Source organism: Rana temporaria, chromosome 4 (assembly GCF_905171775.1).
Source record: "Rana temporaria chromosome 4, aRanTem1.1, whole genome shotgun sequence".
NCBI lineage: Eukaryota > Metazoa > Chordata > Amphibia > Anura > Ranidae > Rana > Rana temporaria.
The window spans coordinates 87,772,648-87,798,529 of NC_053492.1; the positions used below are offsets into that span (position 1 = coordinate 87,772,648).

The 25,882-nt window shown below is 43.1% G+C and overlaps 1 protein-coding gene across 2 annotated transcripts in view; it reads right to left on the reverse strand.

Moving 5' to 3' along the window:
* Positions 1 to 25,882, reverse strand: part of TAF1B (TATA-box binding protein associated factor, RNA polymerase I subunit B) — a 187,738-nt gene that overhangs the window by 34,760 nt on the left and 127,096 nt on the right. For both annotated transcript variants that reach the window (XM_040348618.1, XM_040348619.1), the window contains exons 12-14: positions 21,594 to 21,687; positions 21,215 to 21,285; positions 14,381 to 14,606 (exon numbers count right to left, since the gene is read on the reverse strand). In XM_040348618.1, the coding sequence (XP_040204552.1) occupies positions 14,381 to 14,606; positions 21,215 to 21,285; positions 21,594 to 21,687 (391 nt within the window). The remainder of the gene's footprint in view (positions 1 to 14,380; positions 14,607 to 21,214; positions 21,286 to 21,593; positions 21,688 to 25,882) is intronic.

Sequence of the window (25,882 nt, forward strand, 5' to 3'; positions counted from 1 at the left end):
GGTACGTAGTTTGTCGCTATTCCATGAGTGCGTGCAATTATAAAGCATGACATGTTTGGTATATATTTACTCAGCGTAACATCATCTTTCACAAAATTTTCACAAAAATTGGGCTAACTTTACTTTTACATTTTTTTTTAATTCATGAAAATACATTTTTCCAAAAAAAGTTGCGTTTAAAGCGCTGCTGCACAAATACCTTGTGACATTAAATATTGCAACAATCGCCATTTTATTCTATAGATTCTCTGCTAAAAATATAAATATAAATATATAAATATATATATATATATATATATATATATATATATATAATGCTTGGGGGTTCCAAGTAATTTTCTAGCAAAAAATACGGAATAACCACCAAATGTCAGAAATAGGCTTAGTCATGAAAGGGATAAAGCAGGTACATTCAGGTGGTACTTGTGAAAATTGGCAGACCTCAAAGACGCGCTCTGGCACTGCCCTGATTAGGGGAACTACTAAGAACAAGGTCCTCCATACCAATGCAGAGCAGCAAGTTTGCGGGTTGCGATTTTGCCGCAATTGCAGCACGGTTTATCGCACAGAGAAATCACATCGTAATTGGGTTGCCATTAGAAGTAATGGCATTACAAACGCATCCTGTGTTTTGCCGCGATTCTGGAAAGCCCAGGTGTGAATGGAGCCTAATGTGTCACCCCTTTATCGGCTCTTTATCTACTTTAAAACAAAAGGCATCTATATAGAGCAGTCAGTTTACGCAGCGCTTTTTACATAGATTACAATCACATCAGTTCCTGACCTCCAGGAGCCTACAATCTAAGGTCCCCAACTCACATGCATACACACATACTAGGGCAAATTTGGAAAGCAGTCAAATAACCTACCAGCATATCTTTGGAGTATAAGGCTAGGTTCACCAATATGCGGGCTGCGCTTGTGTTTTCCCAGTGTGTTGTGTGTTTTTTTTTCATGCATTTCTAATGCGTTTATGGATTTTATGTTTTTGAGAGGTGCCTGCAGGAGAAACCAGCAAAATTGCCATGCAGAGGCATGAAAAAGTCAAGAACTGCATTTTTGACACACAAGCTGCTGCAAGAAAAAATGCTACTAACCCTTAAAATAAATATAAAAAACGTACCGGCTGAAAATGCACATAAGTCCCATAGGAAATCATGTTAAATAGACTGTAATGCATTTCTGCAAAACACATAGGTGTGAACCTAGCCTAAGAAGAAACTGGAGAACCCAGGGGAAACGCAGAAGCACAGGGAGAACATGCAAACTCCAGGTAAATTGTATGCTGCTTGGGATATGAACCCCAGTGCTGCAAGGAAGAAGTGCTAATCACTAAGCTGCTGTGCTACTATGGCGTCTCGCATAAATATGTGCTTCATATTTTTCTTTTAGACCCTCTGCAAGTCCCACAAATACCTGTTGATCCTGCCAGTGAAGTCTGCCTAATGCAGTTTCCTGTATTGATGTAGCAATAATGCTGCAATACTCCTGAATTCAAAGCAGAGTTAATGCCACTCCACTGACAGCTGCAGTGTCTGGGAGGGTGAGCATGTGAGACACAAATTAAGGAAAATTGCCCTAATAAGGAAGGTAAAACGTATTTTGTTTAATTTATGAGGCTTGATCATCACATACATAAAGTAACAGGATTTGGTACTTGTCTAGTCTTTTGCTTTTTCCTATAGGTAGTGTAAATATCACAGTTTAGGAGATATTTAATTTACATGCAGCCAGTGACTCTGCGGGAGTGACGTCATCACAGCTCCGTCCAGTCACAGAGCCGGAGTAAGCGAACCCTGAAGCAAGACGGGTGAAGACGAGCGCCTGCAGTGCTGACATCTCAGCGTTGGAAGTGTTTCGTTTTAAGGCAAGTTTAACATAATGTGCTAGCATACAATGCATACTAGCACATTATGCCTGTACCTTGCAGGGTACAAAAAATAAAATAAAAATTGTCCAGCTTTAAGGGCTAGATTACAAGTGTTTGGGGTTCATTGTTAAGGGACAGGTTAAGTATTAGGTGTCTAGTGTTGGTAAAGACAAGCGTTAAATACTTGTTTAGGAGTTTAAATGTCTGAATAGGGTAGAGTTAGGTGTTTTAGCAGTTGTATGGGCGATGCTTTTTAAGGTATTCAAACCCAAGGCAGCTGCAGTATTCACACTAGAACACAATGTGGGAATCCTCATGCTGTAAACTACAAGCACCAGAATCCTGATGCCTAAAAAAGAACATACTAATGCAGGTTGTTTTTTTTTGTAACCCTGTGATTAATGGAGTCTGAAAACTGATAGATTATAGAGCAGCTAGAGACTAAAATGTATAACATTTAGGCTTGGAATTATGGGGAGTAAATGACATGTGCCAGGTCTGTAACCCAGATTGACGCCACAACTTGTGCTCTCTTTTGCTGTAAAAGGTAAACAGTTAACAGAGGAGCAATTGATATGGAACCATTTCACTTAATACGCTGCCAGTCCCATTTTCTTGGTCTTCTATATGAGGCTTAAAGGTTGGGTTCCAGGGCTCAAGTCCTGCGGGAACGCGTGGGAACGGAGTTCCTGCACTTTTTTCACAGCAGGAACGCAGTTCCCTTTGCAGGACTAGAGCAGCCGAGCTGCCCGAGCCAATCCTTCACTAATCGGCGATACCCAGCTCGAGTCACTGTCAGGGGTAGACGAACCTTGGTAATCCTTTATGTTACTGGCCGCTTCCTGTATTTGGATTCATCGGGTAGTGTGCGGGTATTCCTTCACTTCCTCGATGCCGCAATGTCTCCTAGGAGCTTTTGTCATTGTTCCCAGGAGACATTGCGGAGGTCTGCCACGAGTTATCGCAGGATTTAGAAAGAAGTATAAAAAAAACAAAAAAAAAAACATGCGGTTTAGTAATTATGCATATGAGCGTTTTTTTTTTTTTTTGGTGGGGGAGTGGATCTTGGGTGGGAGTTCCCACACTTTTTTCCCCAGGACTTGACCCCTGTTGGGTTCACACTGCTGCCAGATGCCGGACCTAGCAGGGGTCGGGCGAGTCCCCGTTCTCTGTATTAGGAACTAATCTGGACCGAATTTTTGCCTGAATTTGGCCCTGAAACTGAGCCAAAGACGCACAAGACTCCTGTGCAATCCGCTCCCCAGCCACCCCAGAGATAGGTGAACCGACTCCATAGAGAGCCGGTCACAATCTCCCATCATGCGAATTGGATGCAGAGAAAACCACATCCAATTCGCACTACTGTGAACTCAGCCTTAAGGTGGTTACAGATTTAAGCACTTGATCAGGGCCGGTTGACACCACAAATACTAACTCTGGATGCATTTCTGCATGCGCCTTTGGATGCGTTTTCAATGCGTTTCTTCTCCGCTTGTTTTTTTTCTTAGGTTTCCTGGAATTTTATTTTTTGCTGGAAATAGTTCCGGTGCGTTTTTGATGCATTTTACCACGTTCAAGTTCAGTTCAGCGCAGAAAAAAATGCAGCATGTTCTGTTTTTTATTTTTTTGGAACACACTGCGCTGGTGTGAACTATGCCACTGGAATCCAGACAACTTATTAACTGTGCGTTAATTGATGCAGAAAAAGACTTTCTGGACTGCATCTGTTGTGAAACAGCCATCAATGACCTAATGAATGACGCAGTTAAACTCTTGTCATTATTCTTTACATGGGACTTGCTGGCAATATACACAATAATGTGATTCCAAATACAGTTTACAAAAAAAAAAAAAAAACGTAGGCACTTATTTGAGGACACCATGCTTTTTTATACAGTATCTCACAAAAGTGAGTACACCCCTCACATTTTTGTAAATATTTTCTTCTATGTTTTCATGTGACAACACTGAACAAATAACACTTTGATACAATGTAAAGTAGGGGGGGTACAGCTTGTATAACAGTGTGAATTTGCTGTCCCCTCAAAATAACAACACACAGCTATTAATGTCTAAACCACTGGCAACAAAAGTGAGTACACCCCTAAGTGAAAAGGTCCAAATTGGACCCAAAGTGTCTATTTTGTGTGGCCACCATTATTTTCTAGCACTGCCTTAACCCTCTTGGGCATGGAGTTCACCAGAGCTTCACAGGGTGCCACTGGAGTCCTCTTCCACTCCTCCACGATGACACCAGCGAGGAAAAATGGCCAATAGGGCACAATTTGGACATTTTCACTTAGGGGTGTACTCACTTTGGTTGCCAGCGGTTTAGAAATGATTGGCTGTGTGTTGCGTTATTTTGTTGGGACAGCAAATTTATACTGTTATACAAGCTGTACACTCAATACTTTACATTGTAGCAAAGTGTAATTTTTCAGCGTTGTCACTGTATGTGTAAAAGGATAAAAGTGCCAGTAGCTGCCCTGTGGATGTATTCAGCTTGCATTAACGTTACCCCGTTGGCTTGTTGAAGAATGAGCAGCCTGAAAAATAGGATTTTTTGTACTTACTGTAAATTTTCATCTTGAGGTCTATTTAGGTACACAGCAAGTTTTAACCCTTCAGTTTATACTACACCATAAAGGAGGGTTGGTCAGTAGCAAAAAAGAAAAACCAAAAACAATAAAAAACTACAGCCCAGCACATGGTATTGGAAAAAGTAGAATTGCGCTAACCAAGTGACTCAAATTAATAAATCAAAAAAATATAATAAATTGATGAATCAAGAATGTAGAATAAATTAAACAAATGTGATCCACCTGTGTAAAACAAATGAAGTCAATCCTAAGCAGTGATGCAAAAGATATAAAAATGTAAAATAAATTAGGATAAATTGGTATGAAGTCCGCAGAGTGGGTTAAATGATAAACCCCAACAGTGGTAACTCAATTAACTAAACCCCCGTGCGAAGTAGCGAAAGTGCTGGACCTCAGAGCCCAGTCCTCCGCAGAGAAACATTACAGGCGACGCCTCGTGCATGAGGCACGGATCCCATCCAGTTTTGGCTTAATCTTTTGGCGTCTTGGATGGGTCCTGAAGCATAGCTCTTTTACCCCCAGAGGGTTTCTTTGGCAGAGCTTTCCTTATAGCATCCTATCACGTCCAACACCTTTAGACACTGGTGGAAAAACTGAGGTGCTTCCCTGATGGGAGGGGTTATATGGAGAGGAACTGTCTTCAATTGGTTGTGCCAGTGTCCAATAACCCGCTGGTGACCCTTAACCCATTATGTAATGAATGGCTCTGTGTCCCGTGGTGTACAATAAAGAAAAAGTCCATTCAAATATATAATGTAGACTTCAAATTCTGTTTAAAAGAGCTGTGCTGAAGCCACCACCAAATCAGAAGAAATTACTTCTTACCGAATGATCCCCCATGACAGAGAATCAGGGAATTCTGTGTAGTGAAAGCGCAGTGTCAATCCAGTGAGCAGCGGGTACATACAACAGATCCAACGATCACCTCACAGCCAATCAGACCACCAGATGAGTATGCGTGGTACATATAAAATAGAAGTGCCCCAAATATTGTAAAACCTTATTACATTTATTCATTAAAAAAATCAAAGTATCACACTTGCAAAAGTCGCATTAAAAACAGCCTGAAGTCTGATTTGCCAGCCGGTGCACAATCAGACAACCCATCCTTTCTGGGAACACGAGTGGCGTATGAGGTGACATCAGCATGGCGCTCCGCCCTACGCGTTTCGTAATAACTTCAGAGGGATGGGACCTGTGCCCATCACTAGACTCCAAAATAAAAAATTACCGTATTTGGCAAGTACAGAAAACCTAGTTTCTTTCTGGTCTACTGAGGGATACAGGGACACAGGAAGTCTAACTTTTCAGACATCCAACTACAGTCCAACTGAGGGGTTTGCAACGCAGTAAACAACCGCTGACATGCCTAATGTAAAACAGTAATTGGACACTTCTAGAAGCTAAAAGCCACCTGAAGGACCTTAAACCCAAAGCCAACAAGAGAAGAGGCAGAAACAGACACCTTTTAGAATGTAGAAAACAATCAAATGTTTAGATGGCAGCCTTGCAACTCTGTGATAAAGAAGCCGGATACCAATAAGCCCAGCAAGTGCTCACTGCCCTAGTGGAGTGAGCCTCAACATAAAAGAGGGAATTTGATCCTTAGAACAATGGTCTGAGATACCTAGAAACGGTGGAACAAAAATTCAGGGCGCCTTTCCTGGGCCCATCTGGAATACAAAAAATAAGTATTCCTGAAAGCAGCAGTGGCTAAATGATAGACCTGCAGCCTGAACCCCATTTAAACAACGGAGGGGGAATATCCTTTTGATCAACTGGCTTTTGACATGCAATCTAAGATTCAAATCCCAAAAAGTCAAATGATTGGACTGGGACCATATAAGGGCCCGTTGCACAAAGGTGTTAAATCAGAAAGAGAGATGCCAACAGAAACCAAATCTTAAAAAGGTAGAGACCTGGCCTTTGATAGTATTAAGAACCAAATATTGGACCAGGCCCAAATACAAAAAAAGGAGCGTATCCATTCCCCAGACAAAATCCCTGGGATAAAAGCCCTTAGACTCGCACTAAGCCAAGTACACCTTCTATGACCAATGGTAGACTTTGTGGGAAGAGAACTTACTAACCTTGAGCATCATATGAATCACAGATGCAGAGATGCCACTGACCCTTAGAACATGGGTTTATAGCCATGACCTTAGAGCCATGACTGAAAAGCAGGGTAATAAATCTAGCCATGGGACTGCAAACACAGACGATCTGGCAGAGCTCACAGCACATCTGTGAGAAGTCTTACACAGTTGGGGCTAGATTCAGGTAGGGCGGCGCATTTGTACGGCGGCGTAGCGTATTGTATTTACGCTATGCCGCCGTAAATCAGAGAGGCAAGTGCTGTATTCACAAAGCACTTGCCTCCTAAGTTATGGCGGCGTAGCGTAAATGGGGCCGGCGTAAGCGCGCCTAATTCAAATGAGTATGAGGGGGCGTGTTATGCAAATGGGTGGTGACCCGACGTGATTGACGTTTTTTACAAACGGTGAATGCGCCGTCTGTGTACATATCGCCGCATGGACGTATTGGTTTCGACGTGAACGTAAATTACGTCCAGCCCTATTCGCAAACGACTTAAAAAATAAAAAATTCAACGCGGGAACGACGTCCATACTTAACATTGCGTACGCCTCATAGAAGCAGGAGCAACGTTACGCCGGAAAAGCCTTACGCAAACAACGTAAAAAAATTCCGCCCGGCGCTCGTACGTTTGTGAATCGGCGTATCTAGGCAATTTGCATATTCTACACCGAAAACGCATATTCTACACCGAAGCGCCACCTAGCGGCCAGCGTAAGTATGCACCCTAAGATACGACGTTGTAAGAGACTTACGCCAGTCGGATCTTAGCCTAATTCCGGCGTATCTTGCTTTCTGAATACAGAAAGAAGATACGCCGGCGCAGCTTTGAATTTATGCGGCGTATCTATAGATACGTTGGCGTAATTCAATGCTGAATCTAGCCCTTGGTGTACAACATCCGCATTGACCAATCTGAACCAATGAGGATCACCATAATGCTCTTCATCTCAGTCCTGCAGAGCAGATAAGAAAGATGGTTCAGGCATAGAGGAAAGGCATAGGACAAGGTGTACCGATCCCCCGGAGTCACTGGAGTAGCCACTGCTGATTCCTGGTCCTCGGTATAAACCTATCTAGTTTGTTGTTGGGACTGGAGACCACAAGGTTCCCCCCAGCACCTTGCACCTGTGACACAGGTCCTGAAACACCTCCTGGTGCGCGCAGAGGCGTATCTAGCGTAAATGGCACCTACGGCAAGCACTGAAACTCTGTCCCCTGTCAAAACATTTGAAACTCCTCTGCCCTCCAAGGCCAGGTAAATGCAGAACCAATACTGGAAGTGAAGAAATCTCCATCACTTAGGGCCTCAGTTTTCACAGAGGAGAGAGAGAAACCGATGTTCCTTCTTCTTTGTGCGCTGCCAATCCAACCAGATGGAATGGGAGAGCCTGGGAGAACAGGGGAGGGCTGTGTCTAAACGCAGCAGGGATAGTGCTGCCATTGCCCATTAGCAAAGGTGCCGAAAAGGAGATCCTGCCTATGCTCGGGAGGAGGGAAGAAGAGACCCTGATAAATGCCTTGCTGCCTAGCCACTCAACAGCGCCCCTTTCATATGGCGCCCATGGCACTTGCCATGACTGCCATACCCTAGATACGCCACTGGGTGCGCAGACCACTCCTCTGGGGCCCAGACTCTGCCAGCTGAGGAAATATGCCTACCAATTGTCTTAAAGGGTTTGTAAACCAATGTGCGTGCATTCAGCCCATTCCATCTTATTAGGATGCAGCAGCTGCACAGACACAGCCGCTTTTCCTAATGTGTCAGGCATGCAAGTGCGGGTGAGTGGCCCTGAAAGCAGACAGCATACATTCAAAGCTGTTCACCTTGCATCCACATGCATGTCACTATAGCATGAGCAGCTGTGACAGCTGCTGCATCCTAATAAGCTTGAATGGGCTGAATGAATGAAGCACCCGGAGTCTAGACACACTGAATAAAACAGCCTGTTCACAGCATATAGGCCTCAGAACCCACCCAATTGATAGAGACCTAAATCATCTTTTTTTAGGCTGCCCATATTTCATTTAAGGGTGTGACATTGTAACATTAAGTAAGCAAACAAGCTACCGCAAGATTTAGATATAGCCTTTGATAATGAGGCTGGGCAAACAACCTGATATGGTTAAAATCTGCAGAGTTGAAAAATCATCATCAGATGAGATGAAAAATACTCTCGTAAAAAAAATAATGACAACTGTCTGTCGATTGATCACACTGTCAAAATAGAATGCAAAGAAAATGCTGAAAGGTCATAGTTGACTGGGGCCAAATGCACTCTGTATTGTGCAGGACAAAATATGTTGAATGCTGGCTTTTACATTCTTGTGCAGATTCACAAATACAGTGGGAAAAATTATTATTTGATCCCCTGCAGATTCTGTAAGTTTGCCCACTTACAAAAAAAATTAAGGGTCTATAATTTTTATCATAGGTGCAATTTAAATTATAGACACATAATATAAACCAAAAATCCAGACGAAACACAATACAAATGTTATAAATTGAGTTGCAGTTCAGTGAGTAAAAAAGGTATTTGATCCCCTGCAAACCAGCAATCATTCTGGCTCCCATATTCTGGCTACAGTATGTGCTTATGTGGTACACAGATTAGTCCTGTCAATTTAAGAAGGTGCTCCTAATGACAACTTGTTATGTGTATAAGACACCTGTCCACAGAAACTTTTTCTTCCATTCAAACCTCACAATCATGGGCAAGACCAAAGAGCTTTCAAAGGACGTCAAGGACAAGATTGTAGACCTGAGCAAGGCTGGAGAGACCTACAAGACCATCAGCTAGGAGCTTGATGAGAATGAGACAACTGTTGGAGCGATTATTCGCAACTGTAAGAACAAAATAACCATCAATCCCCCTCGGACTAGAACTCCATGCAAGATTTTTCCTCATGGGGTAAGGATGATGAGAAAATTGAGAGATCAGCCAAGAACTACAAAGGAGGAGCTTGTGAATGATCTCAAGGCAGTTGAGACCACAGTCACCAAACAAACCATTGGTAACACAATATGCCACCATGGATTAAAATCCTGCAGTGCCTACAATGTCCCTCTACTCAAGAAGACACATGTACAGGCCCTTCTGAAGTTTGCCAATGAACATCTAAATGATTCAGAGAAGGATTGGGAGAAAGTGCTGTGGTCAGATGGGACCAAAATTGACCGACTTTGCCGCATTGAGGGGCCAATGGACGGGTCATGTATTGTAAAATCTTGAGAACCTTCTTGCCTCAGCCAGAACACTGAAGATGGGTCGTGGATGGGTCTTTCACCATGACAATGACCCATAACATACCTTGAAGGTAACAAAGGCGTGGCTCAAGAAGAAGCACATTAAGATCATGGAGTGGCCTAGTCAGCCTTCAGACCTTAATCCCATAGAAAAGGGATCTGAAACTCCAGGTTGTCAAGCGACAGCCAAGAAACCATAGGGATTTGGAGAAGATCTGTAAAAAAGAGTGGACCAAAATCCCTCCCGAGATGTGTGTATACCTGGACACCAAATACAGAAAACATCTGACCTCTGTGCTTGCCAACAATGGTTTCTCCACCAAGTACCAAGTCGTGTTTTGCTTGGGGATCAAATAATTATTTTACTCACTGAACTGCATTTTTTGGTTGATATTCTGTCTCTATCATTTTATCACCTATAATTTAAAAAAATTACAGACCCTTCGTTACTTTGTAAGTGGGCAAACTTACAAAATCTGCAGGGGATCAAATAATTGTCCCCCCCCCCCCCCCCCAAGTTCCTCCAGCACCTTCCTCCAACTAAGTAGGTCTAAATCAGGGGTCTCCAAACTGCGGCCCGCGGGCCAGATGTGGCCCTTTGCTAGCCTTTATCCGGCCCTCAGGGCTTTATTCCTCCCACTGATATGAGGCACTATTCTTCCCATTGACTCCAACAAGGGGGCACTTTTTCTTCCACTGATACCAATGATGAGATACAATTACTCCTACTAATAGGGGCTTGACTCCTTATCCTACTGATCGCAAACTATGAGGCCATATTTATTCTCACCAATGCTGGGCCCGGGGCATTTTCTACCCCGCTGGCCACAATCCGGCCCGGCTGAAGAACAATAAACTGGCCCTTTGTTTGAAAAGTTTGGAGACCCCTGGTCTAAATCTTACCTCCTCCGATAGCTGGTGCCTCCCTTACTGTCTGTGGCCAGGCCAGTAAAAATCAAGTGCTGGACTGCCTGCGCACTATTGTCCCAAAGACCTTAAGTAGTTGTACATGATCATGTTGTAAAACAACCCAATTAAGTTTAAAACAAATTACTGTATTTATTGGCGTATAACACTCACTTTTTTACCCTGAAAATAGAGGGTAAACTGTGCCTGCGTGTTATACACAGGGGGCGGTGGAAAGTTTTTTTTCCTGAATCTTCCCTCTTAAAGTTAGGGTGCGTGTTATACGCCGATAAATACGGTAAAAAGGCAAACAAATTGTGTATAGATAAAAAAAAGACACTTTTTTTTCCCTTTAAAATTAATCACATGATCTCTGTTCTCAGCTGCATAAGAGCTGGGGGAGGAGAAGCACCAGCACACTGACCTCTCCAGTGAATGGCTGTGCAGGGGTGGCATGTCAGGAAAGGTCTGATCATTGGAGGAGAGTTCCCAGCACAGCTAGAGATCTGACCACGGTGTTCTCTCCTGCTTAGTGTGGTCAGTTTCTAATAGGAAAGCAGAGGGACTGGCAGAAAAACAAAAAACATTTCACACAAAGGGAGCAATATAAATAGAACATACTTTTCCATACAAGTACATGATACAACAGGCACATATATGAATAGGAATAGGAATATGAAATGCTGGGGTAACAAACACTTTAAGTTGTACTTGTCAGACTACAGCCCCTTTAAGTTCATGGGATGTTCGTGAGCGGGAGCACACAAAAATTACTGGTCTGGAAAACTGTGTGTATCCTGGGGAAGAGGGCTGTTTTTTAGAGGGAACTTGTACTTTAAGGAACTCCAGATAAAAAAGAAAAAACAACATTTTCCATGTAGATTTCAAATAAATAGTTTCCTAAATTTGTCAACAGTTCAATTTTATACCATACATTCCATACACTGCTAAGGTGTTCCACAGGTTACTGGGCTATTTTAGTAGTACTGATGACCACTCTAGCCAGTGTCTACCAGCTATCTTAATACAGTGCCTTGAAAAAGTATTCATACCCCCTTGAAATTTGCCACATTTTGTCATGTTACAAACTAAAAACGTAAATGTATTTTATTGGGATGTTATGCGATAGACCAACACAAAGTGGCACATAATTGTGAAGTGGAAGGAAAATGATAAAATGTTTTCAATTTTTTTTACAAATAAATATCTGAAAAGTGTGGCGTGCATTTGTATTCAGCCCCCTTTACTCTGATATCTCTAACAAAACCAATTGCCTTCAGAAATCACCTAATTAGTAAACAGAGTCCACCTGTGTGTAATTTTATCTCAGTATAAATACGTTCTGTGAAGCCCTCAGAGGTTGGTTAGAGTAGTTTAGGCTTGGTTCACACTGCCGCGACCTGAAAGTTGCGGGACTTCAGCACGACTTTGAAGCAACTTCAGTGAATTCCTGTGTAATCTTCCTGGAATATTGGATCCAAATCACGTCAATTAGAATGAGGATCTGACCTGGAGGCAACTTCCATTAAAGTCTATGGGCACAAATTGGCTACAAGTTGCCTTGAAGTAGTACAGGAATCCATTCTAAATTCGGAGCAACATCAGTAGTGCTAATTAACACAGTTTTCATTGACTAAAATGGGATTTTACATGTCACGCGACTTGGGGTCTCACAAGTCGGATCCCAAGTCATGGTAGTGTGAACTGGGCCTTAGTGAACAAACAGTGTGAAGGCCAAGGAACACACCAGACAGGTCAGGGATAAAGTTGTAGAGAAGTTTAACGCAGGGGTAGGTTATAAAAAAAAAAAAAATAATTCCGAAGAACATCTCACGGAGCACTGTTTAATCCATCATCCAAAAATGGAAAGAGTATGGCACAACTGCAAACCAACTAAAGACATGGCCGTCCACCTAAACTGACAGGCTGGGCAAGGAGAACATTAATCAGAGAAGCAGCCAAGAGGCCTATAGTAACTCTGGAGGAGCTGCAGAGATCCACATCTCAGGTGGGAGAATCTGTCCAAAAGGACAACCATTAGTCGTGCACTCCACAAATCTGTCCTTTATGGAATAGTGGTAAGAAAAAAAAAGAAAGCCATTGTTGAAAGAAATCCATAAAAAGTCGCATTTGCTGTTTCAGAGAAGTCATGTGGGGACACAACAAACATGTGGAAGAAGGTGCTCTGGTCAAACGAGATCAGAATTTAACTTTTTGGCCTAAAAGCAAAATGCTATGTGTGGCGGAAAACTAACACTGCACATCACCCTGAATACACCATCCCCACCGTGAAACATGGTGGTGGCAGCATCATGGTGTGGGGATGTTTTTCTTCAGCAGGGATAGGGAGGCTGGTCAGAGTTGATGGGAAGATAGATGCGGCCAAATACAGGGCAATCTTAGAAGAAAACCTGTGATGCCGCGTACACGCGATCGGTTCGTCTGATGAAAACGGTCCGATGGACCGTTTTAAATCGGACGGACCGATCGTGTGTGGGCCCCAATGTTTGCCTCCCCCCCATTGGTGAAAAAACTCAGAACCTGTTTGAAAATTATCTGATGGTTAAAAAAACGAGAGACAAAAAACGATCGTCCATCGGTTAAAAATCCACGCATGCTCAGAATCAAGTCGACGCATGCTCGGAAGCATTGAACTTCATTTTTCTCAGCATGTCGTAGTGTTTTACATCACCGCATTCTGACACGAGCAGATTTTTAACTGATGGTGTGTAGGAAAGACTGATGAAAGTCAGCTTCATCGGATATCTGATGAAAAAATCTATCGGTCCGTTTTCATCGGATGAATCATCGTGTGAACGTGGCATTAGAGTCTGCAAAAGACTCGAGTCTGGGGAGGAGGTTCACCTTCCAGTAGGACAACGACCCTAAACATACAGCCAAAGTTACAATGGAATGGTTTAGATCATTTGTTAGAATGGCCCAGTCACAGTCCAAACCCAAATCCAATTAAGAATCTGTGGCAAAACTTGAAAATTGCTGTTCACAGACGCTCTCCATCCAATCTGACAGAGCTTGAGCTATTTTTCAAAGAAGGATGGGCAAAAATGTCTCTCTAGATGCAGTGAAAATTGGTTCTACAAAGTATTGACTCAAGCACTGACTTAGCTATGACTAAGCACTGAAGCTACAGTGCGAAATGTTAGCTTTTGTTCCATTTTTTTTGCTGTGGCATGTTTACTTTGTGATTGATTTTAATTAAAAGAAGATTTTTGGAGTACCGCTGTCCAAGTTTCCTTTGTATTTTTGCATCACTATTGCATTGCCGGCACCCATGGTTTGGTTCCAGTGAGGAGGTTCTTTGAAGACTACTGAGCGGTTATTTTCTCTCTCTACATTGACTCAAGGGGGCTGAATACAAATGCACGCCACACTTTTCACATATTTATTTGCAAAAAAAAATTGAAAACCATTTATCATTTTCCTTCAACTTCACAATTATGTGCCACTTTGTGTTGGTCTATCACATAAAATCCCAATAAAATACATTTATGTTTTTGGTTGTAACATGACAAAATGTGCAAAATGTCAAGGGGTATGAATACTTATTCAAATCACTGTATATGTGTAGTGAATGACAATGTGCTTCAGTATTATTTAGGCAATTATAGTAATTAATAGACGTGTATTGTATAAAAAGCTTACTGGCTTTTGCATTTTTTCAGGCAGCTGAACCAGTAATACGTCCTCAGGCCCGAGAGCAGGTTGCCGCCAAGTTGCGTAATTCCCTCCAGGCTGTGTCCGTGAAAGGAGATCTTGCCTGTGTTTTGCTCTTCCCAGTTAAACAAGAAAGTTGATGGGCCTTGATTCCCAGCATCAGGTGTAGTGCCAGCCAGCCGGCTGAACTGCTTTAGCAGGTTCTTTGTCATTTCTGTGCGGACATAAAACAAAAGATGGCATTCATGAGAACATGGGCTAATCGTTACAGGTTGGTAGTTATCTGTACGTTCCAGATGGATAGTCAGGATGTGCGAACAATTACCTGTATGCCAAACACTACACACTGGAAGTAACAACAACATGCAGAATAAAGTTCTATATAGTAATGGGGCATCCCTGTTACTTTTATGAAACAATACAAATGTGCCAAAACTTCCACACAAATTAAACTATAAGAACATAAGCTACAGCTTTGCAACTCTACATGGTCATTCTACCCCACTTAGCCCCATCCACATGGCAGCATTCGATATTATAAAGCTATAAAAGTCACTCACAGGAGGCAAATTACTGGTCAGTGAGCATTTACAGAGAAAACATTCCCTGGCTTATAAAAAATTAACAAAGGAGGAATTTTTTTTAAGGGTATGTGACAGAATGAACACCTAAAGCTTGCAGGAATTGGCACCCTTATTTTTTAGCTGTGAAGCTGTGCACTATTGTAATCTAAGTGATTAAGGGCTCGTTTACTCGTGCTTTGCCGTTTGAAGTGTGATTCACATTTGGATCATTCTTCAGAAAGCAATAGACAGGCAGTGAGGAGGTGTTCTGTCAATATCTCCAACCCATCAGAAACGCCAACCACATAATTTCTGATTTATTTATTTAAAACCTTTGTAATCAGAGATTTTGACGAATTGGTGGTTGGACATAACACCGACAACCAAATAGAGTCCGGTACAGGAAGACCGAGCCGTTTTGACAGCACAGCAGCTAACAAGGACAAAGTTGTCGCCGCCTCGGATTTTGTTTGCTAGTATCAGAGCAGAGTAAGAATCTCTGCTCATAATATCCTGCACCGGACTCTATTCGGTTGCCAGTGCCGTTTCCAACCACAAATTTGTCAAAAACTCCAATTACTGCTGGTTTTAGATAAACCGGAAGCTAAGCAGTTGGAGTTTGACAGGTTGGAGAACTTGACAAAAACAGGGGTATTGCATTTCCTCTTCACCACCAATTTTAACCCCCTAAATACCAGACATCTGCATGCAATTGCATGGTTGCAGGGTGGTTGCAGCACAGCCCCATTCATTTGAAGATGGGGTATAATTCCTGCCATAGCATGTGTACACCCCTGGCCATAGCTTCAGCAGCAAAAGGGGATACTTTTAGGGGCAGTAAAAACACGCACTCTGTATAGTAACATACTGTATGCAGATTCTTGCTTAAAACTGCTTACTTACAAATAGGGATGGGTTCAAGTGTGTTTTGGATCTTAGTCCCAACAAACCTGAGCAGTCCCGCCAAGGAAGCCATCACTGCACACCGCCAAATATAGGCAGCGTGTGCATGTGCAGCTGCGGGCCAGTAAATGCCTCACTGCCTATAATTGGCAGTGTGCAGTGAGGGCTTCCTGGCGGGACTGCTCAGGTGGGTTGGGACTACCATCCAAAACACGCTTGAGCCTATCCCTACTTACAAATATAGACAAGCTCGGGCCTCCAAACTTCCATTTCACACTATTTTCTAGTTCACTTGGCTGTGGGTCATTCCCCACAACACACCTACATAAAGAGGCAGGATGATGGCGACTTCAGTGCCCTTATATAGACACATGTCTATATTTAGTCAACATCACTGGTCCATATTTTAGTCATATTGGGGGAACCTATGACATTGTGAAAAAAGGTTACTATTGGGTTGTGAAATAAAAAGGGTTGTAGAGGTTCGTTTTTTATTTTCTAAATAGGTTCCTTTAAGCTTTGGTTCACTTCATCTCTGCGGGGAGATGCTGTGTTCTCCCCGCAGGGATGTAGTCCCAAGGGACAGGGCGAGAATGACGACTAACCCCCAGCCAGAACGGCTCGGATGATGGGGTCAAGCTTACTGAGGAGGAACAGAAATTGAGAAATTCAGACAAAGAAAAAAACATTTAGAAGGGAAATCTAAGGAAAAGGTAAGTGAACCAGCAATGCACTAGCTTAAAGGAACCTATTTAGAAAATAAAAAACTAACCTTTTCCAACCCCTTTAAAAACAGTGGCTTCAGTTGCCTTGCCCAACGTTTGGCCTCAACTCACACCTCACTATTGGTTAGTGAAGCCAACGGTCATGAAACAATCAGGAAGTTAAAGAATGATTGGACCTAAACAAAGGCTTCATAAGCTAAAAGTTGGGGTGTGCATATTAGAGTGCCTGGGTGCCTTCTGGCTGGTCTAAGGATCTTAAAGTAGAACTATAGGCAAAACGTATTTTTTCCCATTTTGGACAAAGTACGTGAGGATCATAACCCCTGTCAGTTTATTTTTTGCCATCTGTGTCCGGGGGGGGTTTACCTTCACTTTCTGGTCACCAGAACTAGTTTCCCCATTGAAAGATTTCCCCTTTATTACTTTTATGGAACAACCCAAAATGTGGGATTTTGTTTTTACTTTTGATGATAATGGTAAACAGGACAAATAGAGAGGATGAATCTCCCTAACGGGACAGGAGTAGCAATAAGAACTGACAGATGTTCTAATCCCTCTCCACTCCAAAACTAAGATAAAAAGTTTTGCCTTTAGTTGTACTTTAAAGTAGACTGTCACTGGGACACTTATTTCAACACCAGTCTTCCTATAGGATAACATGTGAAAATTGACACATGTTATTCACTGGTAAAATCCTCCCTTATGTACACATCAAAAAGTCCAGTGACTGCTGCTGGGACTGTGATCTTGGATGTGATATCAGCAGCATCAGAGAAGTCACTCAAGTTACACTCTATAGTATTCCCCGTTCCCCTTTCGCTCCTTCCCAGGCAGCCACATAAAAGGTTATGTAGGAAGGTGAAGCAAGGGGCAGACGAGCAGGCCCAGGACAGGCTATAAACTATTCACTGATCAGCCATAACATTATGAGCAACCTACCATAACCCATCAAGAAGTGGACTCCACAAGACATATGAAGGTATGCTGTAGTATAAGATCATTTAAGTCCTGTAAGTTTTGAGGACTTGTTTTTCCAGCACATGCCGCAAATGCTCTATGATCTGGAGAATTTGGAGGCCAAGTCAACACCTCAAACTCGTGGCTGCGTTTCTTATACTATTTTTGAATTCGTCCAATCACACCACCTTTTTCCACTGCTCTGTGGTCTAATTCTGATGTTCATGTGCCCGTATTAGGTACTTTTGGCTGTGGACGCTGGTCAGCATGGGCACCCTGACCGGTCTCCGGCTACAGAGCCCCAAACTGTGATGCACTGTGTGTTCTGATCCTATCGGTAGCAGCATCAACTTTTTTAGCAATTTGAGCTACAGTAGCTCTTCTACACAAGCCAGCCTTCACTCCCAACGTGCATTAATGACCCTGTCGTTGGTTCTCCAGTTTTAAATTGCTTGGACCATTTTGGTAGGTCCTGACCACTGCAGACTGGGAACATCAGACAAGAGCAGTTTTGGAGTTGCTCTGATCCAGTTGTCTAGACAATTACAATCTGGCACTTGTCAAAGTTGCTCAAATCATTAGGCTTAATCATTTTTTTTCTGCACTTCAACATGTTCGCTTACTACCCAATATATCCAACCCACTTTCAGATACCACTGTAATGAGATAATCAATGTTATTTACGTTACCCGTCAGTGGTCATATTGTTATAGTTGATCAGTGTATGCTCCCAGATAAGAAGTTCATGATGTGCAAACAGAGTGGCCTGTGCTCCCCCGTACGATCGAGAGCCTAGCACTGAAGCCAGCAGTTCTGCTGGCTTGTCATACGGCCGATTTGGGTCTAAGAGACGAGAAGTGACAAGTATTTCATCACTTCCGGTTAGGGCAAATGTAAACATGAAATCAGACCCAGTGGCGTCACTAGGGTTGGTGTCACCTGGTGCGGTAAAATATGGTGTCACCCCCCCCCCAAATAAAAATTTTCAAATATTTTTTACCCTACTGCTTGCTCTCTGTTCTCCTTTCTTCCCCTTTTCTCTCTCTCCCTATCCATCTTTCTTGTTCGTTCTATCCCTTCTTCTTTATTTGGCACCCGGGGCAGATCCAATATCTGGCACCCCCCACGTTAAAATGTAAAAACACCCCACTGTGCCCCCTGCATACCTCTGCATCCTTCAATATCTTTTTGTTACTACTGTGTACCCCTCTCCACAACTGCACCTCTGGACCACTTTACATTGCACAGCACCCTGCATCACTGGACCCCTTTACATCTCACAGCCCCCTTCACCTCTGGACCCTTTTACATTACACAGCCCTCTGCACCCCTTTACATTACACAGCACTCTGGACCCCTTTACATTACACAGCACCCTGCACCCCTTTACATTACACAGCACCCTGCATCACTAGACCCCTTTACATTACACAGCACCCTGCATCACTGGACCCCTTTACATTACACAGCACCCTGCATCACTGGCCCCCTTTACATCTCATAGCCCCCTGCACCCTTTTACAATACACAGCACCCTGCATCACTGCACCCCTTTTACATTACACAGCCGCCTGCACCCCTGCATGTTACACAGACCCCCTTCAGTGCAGACACCCCCCCCCCCTTAGTGCAACCCCCCTCAGTGCAAATACCCCCCCCCCCCTCAGTGCAAACCCCCTCAGTGCAACCCCCCAGTGCAAACCCCCCCTTAGCACAAACCCCCCTTAGTGAAAACCCCCTCAGTGCAAACACCCCCTTAGTACAACCCCCCCTCAGTGCAAACACCCCCCCCCCTTCAGTGAAATCCCCCCAGGTGCAAACACCCCCCTCCCCATTCAGTACCTCAGATCATCGCAGCGCCGCGGCATATGGACAGAAGGTCCCCTCGGCCCCTCCCCCTCTGTACACACAAACAGAGAGGAGGGGGCTATGCCTGTGTGCCGACTGCCGAGCACCGCTAACAGCCCGTGGCTGTGAGAGGAGGGGATGGATGGTGCTGCGGTGTCACCCCGAAACCCCCCCTCCTCTTGTACCGCGGCGCTCATCGCTGCAGTCACGGGGGGGGGGGGGGGGGGGGTCGCGTCTCCGCCCCCCCAGATGTCAGCTAAAAAAAAAAAAAAAAAATCGGGATGGTGTCACCCCTCTAGCGGGTGTCACCCGGGTGCGGACCGCACCCCCCTAGCAACGCCTCTGATCAGACCCCATATGTCTGCATAAGGAGGACATGTCATGCTTTATTTTTTATCAATGATTACATTGAGTGGGGAAAAAAAAGGTTAAAGTTGCAGTGTAAATTCTTTTTTTTCCCCCCGAAAACAAAAAATAAAAATAATTTTTTAACCACTTCAGTCCCGGAAGGATTTACCCCCTTAATGACCAAGCCATTTTTTTCGATATGGCACTACGTTGCTTTAACTGACAATTGCGCGATCGTGCGACACTGTACCCAAACAAAATTTAAGTTCTTTTTTCCCCCCACAAATAGAGCTTTCTTTTGGTGGTATTTGATCACCTCTGCGGTTTTTATTTTTTGCTCTATAAACAAAAAAAGAGTGACAATTTTCAAAAAATATATTTTTTTTTTACCTTTTGCTATAATAAATAAAAAAAACAATTCTTCATCAGTTTAAGCCAATATGTATTCTTCTACATATTTTTGGTAAAAGAAAAAAAAAAAAAAAAAAATTGCGATAAGCGAATATTGATTGAATTTTCTTTTTTTTTAATACTAATGCCGATTTTTAGCTGGACTGCGACTTTTGCAGCGGACAGATCAGACACAATTTTGACACCAGTGACAACATTACAGTGATCAGAGTTAAAAAATAGCCACTGATCAGTCTATAAATGACATTGTCAGGAAAGGGGTTAACACCAGGGGGTTATATGTTCCCTAGGGAGGCACTTCTAACTGTGGGGGGAATGGACTGACTGAGTAGCGCGAGATCGCAGGTTCCTGATCACTTGGAACTCTCATCTCTCTCTACTCCCCCTGTCAGAATCAGGATCTGTTTGTTTACATTGACAGATTGCCCGTTCTGGCTCTCTGTGGAGCAATCACAGGTGGCCTGCAGACATAGCGCCTACTATAGCCATTAAAAGGGACTGATGTACACCTACAGCGATTTGCGCAGCTGAACCAACCTGCCACAATATAACTACAGCAGCTGGTCGGCAAGCGGTTAAAGCACCACCGTTCCCCAGAGGCGAAAACATGTGTAGGTTTGCGAATGCATAGGTTAGTGGTGTTTGCACAGCTCATGTGAGGTATTGCTACAAACTTTACAAAAGTTTGCGTTTGTTAAACCCCTGCGCAAATACCATCTGACAGAAACAAATGCAGTGATCACCATTTTTTTTATCTAAGGCTTCTGCTAAAAATATATAATGTTTGGAGTTCCAAGAAATTTAATAGCAAAAAAAAAAAAGATTTTCAAGTGTAGGAGAGAAATGTCAGAATAGTCCTGGTCTTTAAAGCGGAGTTCCACCCAAAAATTGAACTTCTGCTTTTCGAACCCCCCCCCCCCCGGTGTCACGTTTGACACCTTTCTGGGGGAGGGGGGAGCAGATACCTGTGTAATACAGGTATTTTGCTCCCACTTCCGGGCATAGATAGCCCAGCCTTAAAAGAATAAAAAAACTCCAGGTAAAAAAAAAGTAAACAATGTGCTTACGTTTTCTTTTCGCAATCACGGATTTCACTTTTTGCCCATGATCGATGACTCTCTCACTTTTCCAAGAAAATCTGCAAGAAAAAAGGAAAACAGATTAAAAAGAAGGGCACAAAAACCAAGGCAACGTAAAGTGAAGACAAGAGAATTACCACCTTTGAAAGAAAGATCTAAGGAGAGATAAACATTTACTTCATAAGGCTGTTCAATGATAGGCAGATATTTTCTGCGGAACAGTAGAACTGGGGAAAAAATGGGGGTATGACAATGCCAGGAAATCATATAAAGGCGACAAAAGAAGCATAATCATAATAAACAGGCATTCTAATAGTCTTTAGATACAGATGCCAGGTACATCAGAGACAACACAACATGTAACTACCTGGCTTGTTCCTCATCCAGTTTCTGCTGTACTTCTTTCATGCACAGATCCATCGTTTCATACCAATTTCTGAAGTCAAACACCGGCTGAAGCCCTGACATTTATAAAAGGAGACAGAGGTAATCAGAGCACAGGAAGCACCTCTACATAGACAAAATGGGCAGTAACTAAATACTAAGAAAAAGGGGCTGATTTACTAAAACTGGAGAGTGAAAAATATGGTGCAGCTGTGTATTGTAGCCAATCAGCTTCTAGCATGAGCTTGTTCAATTAGACCCCTTGCACAGGGGGCGGGCTCCAATGGTGTCCGCCTGCTCAATGGGGAGTCTGTTCGCTGATCCCCACTGAGAAGGCGGATAGCTGAGTCACGTCTGCTTTGCTTATGCAGAATGGACACAGGTGCCCCCTGCTCTCCTTTATGAGTGGTCAGATGTAAACAGACCGATTGTCTGTTCACACTCGACTGCCATCTGATCCGCCAGACAAATGGGGAATGTTCAGCAGACAGGATCAGATGTCAGCAGAGTCTGTATCAAAAACTGACAGGCGGACCGTATCGGTCTGTTAGTGTGAAGGGGGCCTAAAGAGTTGAAAAAAAAAATCATGGAAGCCGATTGGTGTCTATGCAGAGCTGCACCAGATTTTTTACTCTCTACTTTTAGTAAATCATCCAAAATGTCAGCTCTGGGATCCATCCTAGTCTCAGTATTTTATAGTACAAAAACGGCTTTATGGGATGAAACCATTAAGACATTTTCATTTTTGCTTTCAGGTTGGGTTCACACGATTACCGCATGCGGCTCCCAGCAGGGGTCCGGTGCACTCTGGTTCACCGTTTCAGGTCCAATTTCAGCCTGGATTTTTGTCTGAATTCGAACCAGAAACGGACCAAAAGACGCACAGGGCTCCTGTGCAAATTCGCACCAGAGCCACAGCAGAGATATGCGAACCAACTCAGTAGACAGCAGGTCAAAATCTCCTGCTATTGCAAAATTGGATGCGAAAACCCGCATCAAATTCGCAATGGTGTGAACCCAGCCTTAGTTAAACATTCAGCATGACCACACAAAGTATAACTGAGAAGAACAATAAATGGTCCGGTCCATCACTGTACACAAGCTTTCTAGAACACTTTTGTAATGAGGTCTTAAGACCAGGAAGATTTTGCACGGGGTAGTGGTAGTGCAGCAGACACGGAATTGAGATTTTATTGCAAATAATTCTGTCCTAAAAGAATAATAAGTTTGGAGGGACTTATTCACTATTCATTTGCCAGGCAGCCTTTGGATACCTACCAATAAGGTGACATCCATGGAACATTGATGATGTCCCATCCCTGCCTCGGTGAGACCTCATGGAAGAAATTACCTACCACAGTGAGATGAGGAAACTGATTTCCTTCTTTGTAGTTCAGTGGGTGTATGAAGACTGCAATTCTTACACTTTCCCAATACAGAAATTACCCTACCTCGAGTCCAGCCAATGCACAAAGCAGTCACATCATTTATATTATTCTGTACTTTTATTTTTCAGTGAATTGCCAGACAAAGGGAAATGATCCCTGAAATGCTCGGACTCCTTAAATCCTCGTACTACTCAGCAATGATGTGAGTCCTGGTTGCTGTCACAGATGTCATAAAATAGGAGGCTGAATATCTACCATGTGCAGAGTTTGAAAAGGTCACATGACACGTAAAACACCAGAAGGCCCATTTATTGTTAAACCGTTATCTTTATACAGTAAATCCTTGGATTGCGAGAATAATTCGTTCCAGAAACATGCTTGTAATCCAAAGCACTTGTATATCAAAGCATTTTTTTTTACAGGGTATAAAAAAAGAAGAGAGGCACCTCTAAGTGTAGCAATAAGTTGCTAAATGTTGTACCTTCATTACATGTAACCATATTGCTACACTTAGAGGCTCCTCTCTTCTTTTTTATACTCAGTTGTGACATGACGCTACTCTTATATCAAGACATCGCTTGTATACCAAAGGTAAAATATATTAAACCATTTTGCTTGTCTTGCAAAACGCTCTCAAACCAAGTTACTCTCAAACTAAGATTTTACTGTATTTATTTTATATGATATATTTCCTTAATTTCTCACTTTATTGTAGTTGACTCCAGTGCCAGTGCTGTCAAATGCACTGAAGGGGTTAATTGTAACATTATTTATGGTGCAGTGCTTTGTTTACATGTAACTATTATGTCTAGTATCTTTTTTTTGCCAGTGCTGCACCTTGCGCACATATTATTTGGATACATTGTGTCACCATGCATGAATTGTGTTATTTTAATTAACTCAGGGGCTAAGAGCCATTTCATCAGGCTGCCAGGAGAATAGGGGTGAGCTAACCACTATTTAAAGTGGTAGTAAACTCTGTTTTACCACTTATGCCTACAGGTAAGCCTATAATAAGACTTACCTGTAGATACTCTGAATATCTCTTAAACTTACACTGTTTAGGAGATATCCAGAGTGCATGCAGCCAGTAACATCACCAGCGTATGCACTCTGAAGGTGAGGCATAGCGTGCCAGAACTTCAGAGCCTGTGCCGTAAACGGCGGTTCCCGCATGCATGGGAGTGACGTCATCACACCCCCGGCCACTCATGTCCCCAGAGGCCACTTACTCGGCTGAAGATGGAAGCCCTTTCAGTGGTGACAGTTTGCTGCTGGAGGGCTTTGTTTTAAGGCAAGTCTCTCATAATGTGCTAGTATGCAATGCAAACTAGCACATTATGACATTGCCTTGCAGGGGAAGTTTTTTTTTTCAACTGCTGATTACTACGGTCATAAAAAGAGGATTGGAACTGTGAAAGCTGTGCCCAAAAAGGCAAGCAGACAAAGGTTTAGTCACTACTACTGCTTCCAGGGTTCCAGCAGCTGATCTTTCCCCTATTACTGACTTATCACGCCTTGTTCTGCATTTCGTCTCCGTGTGGAGGTAACTTCTGGTAAAGGTAGAGCTTTGCCTCCTCATGTCAGAGCTGCCCCCAGGTCACCTCTGATCTATAGAGTGATGTGACTGATTGGGGGGGGGGGGTATTCTAGAAGCAGCAAAACTGCAGAAAGCAGAGACCCACAGAATCCAGGTCACAGGAAAATAATTGCACTGCAATTTTCACTTGAGCAAGGAGAACGGTAAGCAGCACAGTGGTAGAAACACCATACCTCATTCCAAATCTAATGCCGCGTACACACGATCAGTCCATCCGATGAGAACGGACCGATTTCATCGGCTAACCGATGAAGCTGATTGATGGTCCATCGCGCCTACACACCATCGGTTAAAAAAACGATCGTGTCAGAACACAGTGACGTAAAACACGACGACACTCTGAAAAAAAACGAAGTTCAATGCTTCCAAGCATGCATCAACTTGATTCTGAGCATGCGTGGAATTTTAACCGATGGTTGTGCCTACCAACGATCGTTTTTTCCCATCGGTTAGGAATCCATCAGTTAAATTTAAAGCAAGTTGGCTTTTTTTAACCAATGGTAAAATAACCTATGGGGCCCACACAAGATCGGTTTTGACCGATGAAAACGGTCCATCAGAACGTTGTCCTCTGATTAACCTATCGTGTGTACAAGGCCTTAGACTAGCAATCAGAGGCACAGTGCTTTAGATGATCTCACACTGCAAATATACAGTAATAAAGCACAAGGCGAAGGAAGTGTACTGCCAACTTTCAGGAGGAAATCAAGACAAAAAGGTAGAATTTTCTGACTATTGCCAAGGCGCAATTAACATTTCTTTAACCACTTCCATACCAGGCACTTTCCCCCCTTCCTGCCCAGGACAATTTTTAGCTTTCAGCGCTGTCACGCTTTGAATGACAGACTCAGACTGTCACACAGCACCTCCGATCGCCGCAAGCCAGCAGTGATATCCTGATCACGTCATATGATGTCCAGTCAGGATATCACAACCACTTTGCCACCGTCATTCTGCTATATGGCAGGCAGCAAGTGGTTAAAGCGGAACTGCACTGCACCTGAGCACCACAAACCAAAAATGCTATTTCATAAATTTTTTATATTCAAAGGAAACTCTTCCATCCACCCATATCCCTATGCTTTATTTTGCAGAGAAATAATTTTAAAAAACACCCCCTGGCATTTCTGTCAGTGGTCATCTTGATTAAGGGCAGATGTATCATGTAAGATTTACTTCCTGGAATCCATCTGCCCTTAGCTCAGGCCCTCCTGAAGACTCCTGGGATGAATGACATCATTTGCCTAGGCAAGAATTCAGGAAGTAACTAAAGAAATGTAAAAA